The 8,525-nt window shown below is 35.9% G+C and overlaps 1 protein-coding gene across 5 annotated transcripts in view; it reads left to right on the forward strand.

Moving 5' to 3' along the window:
• The first annotated feature begins 2,015 nt into the window (after nucleotides 1-2,015).
• Nucleotides 2,016-8,525, forward strand: part of LOC106768711 (dynamin-related protein 3A) — a 16,124-nt gene continuing 9,614 nt past the window's right edge. The window contains exons 1-18 of one of the 5 annotated variants that reach the window (XR_002668625.1): nucleotides 2,016-2,510; nucleotides 2,620-2,902; nucleotides 2,996-3,024; nucleotides 3,119-3,220; nucleotides 3,338-3,406; nucleotides 3,482-3,541; nucleotides 3,731-3,844; nucleotides 3,965-4,013; nucleotides 4,160-4,269; nucleotides 4,712-4,804; nucleotides 4,939-5,031; nucleotides 5,113-5,250; nucleotides 6,143-6,256; nucleotides 6,363-6,458; nucleotides 6,591-6,633; nucleotides 6,770-6,909; nucleotides 7,069-7,215; nucleotides 7,497-7,613. Coding sequence is in view for 2 of the 5 variants with exons in the window: in XM_022783499.1 (XP_022639220.1) it covers nucleotides 2,175-2,510; nucleotides 2,620-2,902; nucleotides 2,996-3,024; nucleotides 3,119-3,220; nucleotides 3,338-3,406; nucleotides 3,482-3,541; nucleotides 3,731-3,844; nucleotides 3,965-4,013; nucleotides 4,160-4,269; nucleotides 4,712-4,804; nucleotides 4,939-5,031; nucleotides 5,113-5,250; nucleotides 6,143-6,256; nucleotides 6,363-6,458; nucleotides 6,591-6,633; nucleotides 6,770-6,909; nucleotides 7,069-7,215 (2,016 nt within the window). In the remaining 3 variants the exon portion in view is untranslated. The remainder of the gene's footprint in view (nucleotides 2,511-2,619; nucleotides 2,903-2,995; nucleotides 3,025-3,118; nucleotides 3,221-3,337; nucleotides 3,407-3,481; nucleotides 3,542-3,730; nucleotides 3,845-3,964; nucleotides 4,014-4,159; nucleotides 4,270-4,711; nucleotides 4,805-4,938; nucleotides 5,032-5,112; nucleotides 5,251-6,142; nucleotides 6,257-6,362; nucleotides 6,459-6,590; nucleotides 6,634-6,769; nucleotides 6,910-7,068; nucleotides 7,216-7,496; nucleotides 7,614-8,525) is intronic. The other 4 variants (XR_002668626.1, XR_002668627.1, XM_022783499.1 and 1 more) reach the window with 4 other exon arrangements.

Consider the following 8,525-nt stretch of genomic DNA (forward strand, 5'->3'; position numbering starts at 1 on the left):
CGCTGACTACGTGGGCCTGGGCCAATTTTCTATTATTTTTATAAACTATATAAGCGCTGACTTTTCAATGTAAATCTCACATAACACTGTTTCTGAAAATCTGTGCATAGTCACGAGCTTAATTCGACTTCCCTCATAATGAAGTCGACTTATAGCTTGCAGATATGCAACACAATGTAAGTTCATAAATGAGCATGTGGTTTTCTTCTTTCAAATCATATGTAATGCAACCAAATATGATGTAACATATACAAGCTCAGTAAATGTGCATTCACATATCAAGATAATCACATAAACATGTTCAACAATATATCAATTAATAAGCAATGGAACATGTAACATATCAACAATACATGTGTTATTAAAAATGTGTTGTCATCATAAAAAAATAAGAGTGATATAGATATTGTGTTGTCAACAATCTCAACAAATTTGACCTTACCCTAAAGTATAGGGTCCAATAATGTCCATTTCCCACTTCTCAAATGGTCATTGGGAGAATATGTTGTGCAACTCATCTTGTCTGCTATGTACCAAGTTGCCATGTTTTTGACAAGGTATGCATTTCTTGACATATTAAACACAACCTATTGCTAAGGTAGGCCATAAATAACCAGCTTGTAGAACCCAAGTCGCCATGGTCCTTGCCCCTAAGTGGTACCCACACATTCCTTCATGCAACTCCCTTATGATGTACTCGGCTTATGTGGGTGTGACACATTTCAACAAAGGCCAAGAATATCCCCTCCTCAAGAGTTCTTCACCGATCAAGGTATACCTTGCCACCTTCCATTCCCATCCATTTGTTTCTCCCATCAACATTTCTCCTATTTGCAGAAAAATAATAATTGATGTCATCCATGTACGCTCCACTTTTAAAGCCATGCATTCACTTGCCTCAGTGGATGGTGACGAGAGGACCTGTTACAATATTGACTGATTTGTTCCCTTCTTTTTAGTGCTCGTCAACTTCGACATCACATTGGCCCACACAATGTCCCTTCTGGGAATGTGTTCTAATTTGACCTCAATGAAGCCTTCCAATAATGACTTGACCATTAGGTAATAGTGAAGAAATATTTCATCTTTCACCTGATACTCATTGGTAAGGTGTTTAACAGTAAGTGGAGAGTAAGTTTGATAACTAATTCTTGTAACTCCCATATCTTTTGTAAGACATGTTGGCATCCACAACCAAAAACCGAATGGGTATCCTCTTGGTATGGTCGTCTTCCTTAAACGTGTTATATAAGTGTACGAATCCTCTTGTATTCACCCTTGTACTAAAAAACTGACTACTTGCTCATCGTAGGGGTGCATGGCATCTTTGGGTAACTCCAACTTCTTAAACGCCTTACAATATAAGATGTCAATTGAACTTTCTTGGTTAACCAATGTTTTCTTGACTGTGAAGTTCTCGATTTCAACATATGACCATGGGATCATCTCACTTCAAATCTATGGCCTCGAAGTCTGCATTGGTGAAGGAAATAGGAGACACCCTTTGTGGACGACTGAGTGACGATGTTCTCTGATTGTATTGCACTTATGTGCCTTTTTCATGTTGAAGCCAAAAATTTTTCTTTCATGAATCCTTCATAGATGGTGTTGATTTCCTTTCTCATCAACGGTCTTGGTTTTACGTTTTTCCTCCTATATTATTAGCGTTTCCTTGGTCTTATCATCTTGGTCGCGGTCCCTACGACCATCTCTTTTGTCATCGAATCATATTAGCTATCAAGAGACTTGTTCTAATATACCTAATAATCTCACATCAATTAAAAGTTTAAAAATTAAAACTAAAAACAATTTAAATATCATTTCCTTCTTCCACCAATATTTTTTAAAAATAAAATCGTCACGACTTCAAAACGACAATAACCCTAATATTAAATAAAAACGCTTAAATTTAATTTAACAATTAAATAAAAAATGGTTAAATTAAATAAATGGTTAGTTAAAGTGTACAATTTCAAGAAAATGTGGATACCAAATCCACATAATATTATTATATTATGAGTTGGGAATTATAAACTTATGATTTCCGAGGCGCGCCACCTTGATCCGCAAGAAAATCCCCTCTCATATTCAAACACCGTTCACAACTCATTGCTTCCCTCTCACACATACTGTTAGTTTTTGTTCGTTGATCAGTATTCAAATCGGAAACCTATATGGCGTTGGCGGTAGGCGCTGCCGCCGCTCCTCTGGGTTCGTCGGTGATCTCGCTGGTGAACCGGCTCCAGGACATCTTCAGCCGCGTAGGGAGCCACTCCTCCATCGACCTCCCTCAGGTGGCCGTTGTAGGCAGCCAAAGCAGCGGCAAGTCCAGTGTCCTCGAAGCCCTCGTCGGCCGCGACTTCCTCCCACGCGGCAATGACATCTGCACGCGCCGCCCCCTCGTTCTCCAACTCGTCCAAATCAAACCCTCTCAGGACGAGTTTGGCGAGTTCCTCCACTTGCCTGGCCGCAAGTTCCACGATTTCTCCCAAATTCGCTCCGAAATTCAGGTTCACTTCGAATTCCAATTGAATTCGAATTTGATTTTTCTGGAATGTATCACTCAAGTATCATTGTTTTATCTGTGTGTGTGTTTTTTTCTTTCCCTTTCTTGAGTAGGTTGAAACTGATAGGGAAGCTGGAGGGAACAAAGGTGTCTCTGATAAACAAATTCGTTTGAAGATTTTTTCGCCGAATGTTCTAGACATCACGCTCGTGGATCTCCCTGGCCTCACCAAGGTTCCCGTCGGTGACCAGCCTTCGGATATTGAGGCTCGAATTAGAACCATGATCATGTCTTATATAAAAACTCCAACCTGTCTTATTCTCGCGGTTACGCCGGCGAATTCCGATTTGGCTAATTCAGATGCTCTTCAGATGGCGGCGATTGCCGATCCTGATGGTGGCCTTTTTGTTCCTTGAGCCTAAAGTTTTGTGTCCCTTTGATTGTTGGTGGTGATTGGAAATTTTTTCGTTTGCCTTTCTTTTATTGCAGGGAACAGGACAATTGGTGTCATCACGAAGGTATAGTATCACGTATGAATGTGGTTGTGAATTTTGTTGTGGTGTTTCTGAGTACTGACGACTTTGGGGGTGTGTTGTGTTGGTTGGATTCTAGTTGGATATCATGGACAGAGGTACTGATGCGCGAAATCTGTTGCTAGGAAAAGTTATTCCCCTCCGACTTGGTTATGTCGGTGTTGTGAATCGATGTCAAGAGGTAATGATGTTGTCCTCCCAAGTCATTGCTGATGAATATGCGCTTGTGAATTTGTTGACTGGCCAGTTGTTTGACATGCAAGGCTGAAATTTAGTTCTTTGTTTTCGTCTCTAAAAGGACATTTTAATGAACCGAAGTATAAAGGATGCTCTTGTTGCTGAAGAGAAGTTTTTCCGCAGCCGTCCTGTAAGGAATTACCTTTGCTTTATAGTATTCAACATGACACGTCAATATATACTGATTTAATTTATGCTATTCAAGATATACAGTGGATTGGCAGATAGTTGTGGTGTCCCTCAATTGGCAAAGAAATTGAACAAGGTAAAGAATTTGCAATGTTGAAAACAAAAATTAGCTTTTAATATTACTTTTACCTGTCTCAAATGGTGGCTTTAATTGGATTTTCTGCTACCTTATATATTTAAAAGTTCTAATTCCCCGCTGGAAGTTCTAATTATTGTGAAGGAACTTAAGCATGTCTTATGCTATTTGCTTATCATTCTCCTGCAGATTCTTGCGCAACATATCAAGGCATTATTACCAGGGCTGAGAGCACGTATCAGCGCTTACCTAGTCACTCTTGCGAAGGAACATGCAAGCTATGGAGAAATCACAGAGTCGAAGGCATGTGTCCCTATGACTTACCAACTTAAAATATACTGTATAACTTTTGTAATAAAAAGTGATTGGCTTCTACTCATGCTGGCCATTTACCTAATTTTATCCATGATTGATCTCCTACAGGCTGGACAGGGTGCTCTTCTCCTTAATATTCTTTCAAAATACTGTGATGGTACTTAATTATCCCTTGCATCTGATTTCTTATTTTGTCAACTTTAACATCTGTTAACTAGTTCCATTTCTTATGCTCTTTGTTCCACTTATAACTACCTTCCAAATTTGATCATGCCATATTGTATTTTTGCTTATTGAAAACAGCATTCTCCTCCATGGTAGAGGGAAAGAACGAGGAGATGTCTACATCTGAGCTCTTTGGTGGTGCACGAATTCATTACATTTTTCAATCTATCTTTGTGAGAAGCTTAGAGGTGTACATATATAATAGCCTTTCTTTTTTATATGCCCCGTTTTATTTAAAGTTTCTTAAAATTATTTATTATAAATAATATTGATAAATAGCAAATCTAATTTGATTGAAGGAATAGTTTTTAAAAGCAAAATGTTTTGTTTGGCTCCACATGATTACTGCATAGTGTTGAACTAAATCTTCATTTTTATAGATTTAATGATCTAATTACATCTAAGCAAACTATAAATTATATAAATTGAAATCTAATTAATTATTTCAAGTAAGTGGAAAAATATAATTAATATTACATGAGAACATTTATACATGTAGATTTTTTAGGCAACAGGAAAAATATATGTTTTATACTCTTTGAATCCATGGAACCACCTATGTGGATCCAGCCATTTCTTTAGAGCTAGCTCCTGTCTTATATTATAATGGAATTAAATGATACCTTACAGGAGGTGGATCCATGTGAAGGTTTGACTGATGAAGATATTCGCACAGCCATACAGAATGCAACTGGACCTAAATCTGCATTGTTTGTTCCAGAGGTAGGTCTTGTCACCCTCTTACGGGAAACACAATTCTGATACTTTCTTAGTTGAACCCACATTCTTATCCTATCAAATGTGTAATTTTTTTTGCCAACTGAAAAAAACTTTACCTATTATTTCCATGTAATTAGGTCCCATTTGAAGTTCTTGTGAGAAGGCAGATATCTCGTCTATTGGATCCAAGTCTTCAGTGCGCTAGGTTCATATATGACGAGTTAGTGAAAGTAAGGTTTTATCTCTTGCTATTCTGCTTCGTTGTTTCAATATGGTTCAAACATATCTAAATTAAAATCTCTTCTGTTCAGATCAGCCATTGCTGCTTGGCAACTGAATTACAGCGGTTCCCTTTCTTGAGAAAGCGCATGGATGAAGTTATTGGGAGCTTTTTACGAGAAGGCCTAGAACCTTCTGAGACTATGATAACACACGTCATAGAAATGGAGGTACACGTAAATCTGATTTATTTGATAATTTTTTATGTATAAATGTATACTTGCTCTTCCTATTGCAATTATTTTAAGATGCTGAAAAATGTAGTTGGCTGCTAAGATTATGGAGTCTAAACTTGGTTGCACAATAGAAATCCTACAAAAATAAGTATATACGCCATAGTTATCTACCTGGCCACTGTGGAGTGGCTGTCTCCCAAAATGCTTTAGTTGGATAGCAAGAAGGATGACCACTATAATAAATATTACAGATACGTGACCAATACTTTTAAGAGAAATAAGAACATAAGAATGACCCATAAATAATGAAGGAGTTAATAGATAAAACCAAACACATCAGTTATGTGAAAAGAGACCAAGGTAAGGGAGTTGGATAAAAGAATAAAGGCATATGAATTAGGGAATTTTGAAAAAGAACACCACTCAAAAAAACATAAAAAAGAACAGACACGTGTGAGCTATGAATCTTATGATGCCTAATGTAAAGAGACTGAAGGATGAAAGGCAGAACATTGAACAAAAAAATATACTTTTCACCCAGTAATATTAAATATAAGAGATTTATACTTTTATTTTATGAGAACATTGTTTAGTTATATAAAATACATAAATTGTTTTAAAATATATGGATTAATTTATATATATATATATATATATATATATATATATATATCAATAAATTTGCTGTGCCAATTGCATCACTCACTATGCTAATTTTCATCCCAAATATGCTTATACTATATATTTTTTGAACATTATTATATTTATATAATATATTTTATCTACATACCAAGACTTTGTTTATTAATGTCAACGGTGACGTCAATCGATCTGATGAAACTTCAATTCCATGTTCATGATTTCTCATTCAAGCTACAATTTACAGATGGACTACATAAATACTTCCCACCCAAATTTTATTGGTGGAAGCAAGGCTATCGAAGCTGCAGTGCAACAGACCAGGTCTTCTAGAGTTGCTTTACCAGTTTCTAGCGCGAAGGTGTACATATTATGTCTTCTAATCCAATTATATGCTCCATTTTTCATGCTAGATGTGAATGCTTTTCTATCTTTTGTTTTAATATTATTCTCTTAATTTCAAGTAGGATGGGCTGGAATCCGAGAAGGGACCAGCCTCTGATAAAAGTGGGAAGACTCGATCTATTTTTGCAAGACATGCAAATGGAGTGGCGGCTGACAAGGTATTTATGTAATTTTATCCTGTTTAGTTGACTAGACTTTTCCGAATACATGTATATTAGATTATTGTCGTATTCTGTTCTTTTCAATCATTATAAGGAGTACCTTTTTTTTTTTTTTTTCTTAAAAACCAGGGTGTTCTTGTTGCATCGGATGTTGAGAAAGTTGTGACATCTGGTAAATTGTTTGAGATTGTTGAGGCTTGTATTTTATTATGTGCATTCTTATTGGTTGTCTTCAATCTTTGATGTATCAACCATCGTCATTTGTATTATACATTATAAATTATATAATGCATGATATTGTATCCCAGGAAGCATTAGTGGATCTAGCTGGGGGATATCATCCATTTTTAGTGGAGGTGATAATCGTGTGTCCATGAAGGAAAATACTGCTAGTAAACAGGAACCAGTCCATAATGAACAATCATTTTCTATGATTCATTTGAGAGAGGTATGATTGATACCTTTCTTAGCTGGTTCAATATGTACTGTTTGTGTGTATATGTACATATGCATACACATACATACGCACACACACACACATATATATATATATATATGTATGTATGTACATATATGTATACATATTGATGTATTTTGGTTTTTGTAGCCCCCTCACGTCTTAAGGCCTTTGGAAAGCAATTCAGATACAGAAACCGTTGAAATCACAGTAACAAAGTTGCTTTTGAAATCATACTATGAGATTGTCAGAAAGAATGTTGAAGATCTTGTCCCCAAAGCAATTATGCACTTCCTGGTACGTTATATTCTTTTTCTAGGCTTTGGAAATTTGTTTTTTAATTAGATGTTGCACGTGATGAATGCAAGACAAGTAATCTGCTTTAACTTTTCGTATTGAATGGCGTTGGTGTGGTTGCAAAAATATTTCTTTCCATTTCCTGATCTGCTCTGCAGTCTGACTAAATGAAATTATACATAGATCTGATGTCTTCTCTATTATTGGAAATAGAGTGAGTGTGACAAGACAAATAGTTTTAGAAACCGCTAGTTATTTTGTCTAATGCTCACAAGTCACAGGTTTTTCTTTTGCATGTTTAGAAGTGATATCAAAATGGTTGGAAATTGAAGTGATTGGCGAAGTTTCAGATTAGTTAGGACCACATAAGCAGAAAATGTCATGTTGTCTCCGCTACTGTAAGTTTTTGGGTATAGATGTAGTGTCAAGCCTCCATCGTGGTTTGTTTCATAAACCATTGATTAAAGAGCTCCGTGTTTTTGGATGTTCTCTCACTGGCTAATGATAATGATATTACGAGATATTTTCTAGATATTTTGTAATCCCCCTCAATTTATAGCTTACTAGGCCTCTAAGCTCTCTACAATCAATCACACGAAAAAGATAGCGAACTGAAAATGTAAACACATGACAATGTCGGAGAGTTTAGATAGTTCTATATGATAATTATTTAAACAATTTTAATTAAGTTTGAGATCTAACATGATAATTAATGGAAATCATTACGAAAAGGTTTTTGATTATTAAGTCCGAAACTATGATGACTAGTATAAATTATTACTAAATTTTTTAGGTTAAACCCTTTTAGTTGTTCCTATTTTTGTTTTGTTTTTTCCAGTTCGAATTCCGTTCTATTAGAATCTCCAATCTAGTTCTAAAAAACGTTAGTTTGAGTCAATTGGGTCTCTGCCATTAAATTGCCTCAACGGGATTAAGTTTTTTATGAATTGGATGGCTAATGTGGCCAGTTTTTGTCACATCACTCTTGCTACGACAACGTCATCTTCCTCAACAACAGTCCTGCTTGAAATTGTAAAGACTGAACTTTTACATATATCTTCATTCCACTGAGATGTCAAACAGAAAAGGAATGACAAGGAAAAACTTAGTTGGGCCAAAACAACAACAATTGAAGATCAAAATATACTCTACTCAGAAACAACATCTAACGAATGCCATACTGCGATATAGGAGTTTCAGATATCCTTTGTCCAAATATCAGTGCCCTCTCATTTTCCTAATCATACTGCGATATAGGAGTTTCAGATATCCTTTGTCCAAATATCAGTGCCCTCTCATTTTCCTAATCA

Source organism: Vigna radiata, chromosome 7 (assembly GCF_000741045.1).
Source record: "Vigna radiata var. radiata cultivar VC1973A chromosome 7, Vradiata_ver6, whole genome shotgun sequence".
NCBI classification, from domain to species: Eukaryota; Viridiplantae; Streptophyta; class Magnoliopsida; order Fabales; family Fabaceae; genus Vigna; species Vigna radiata.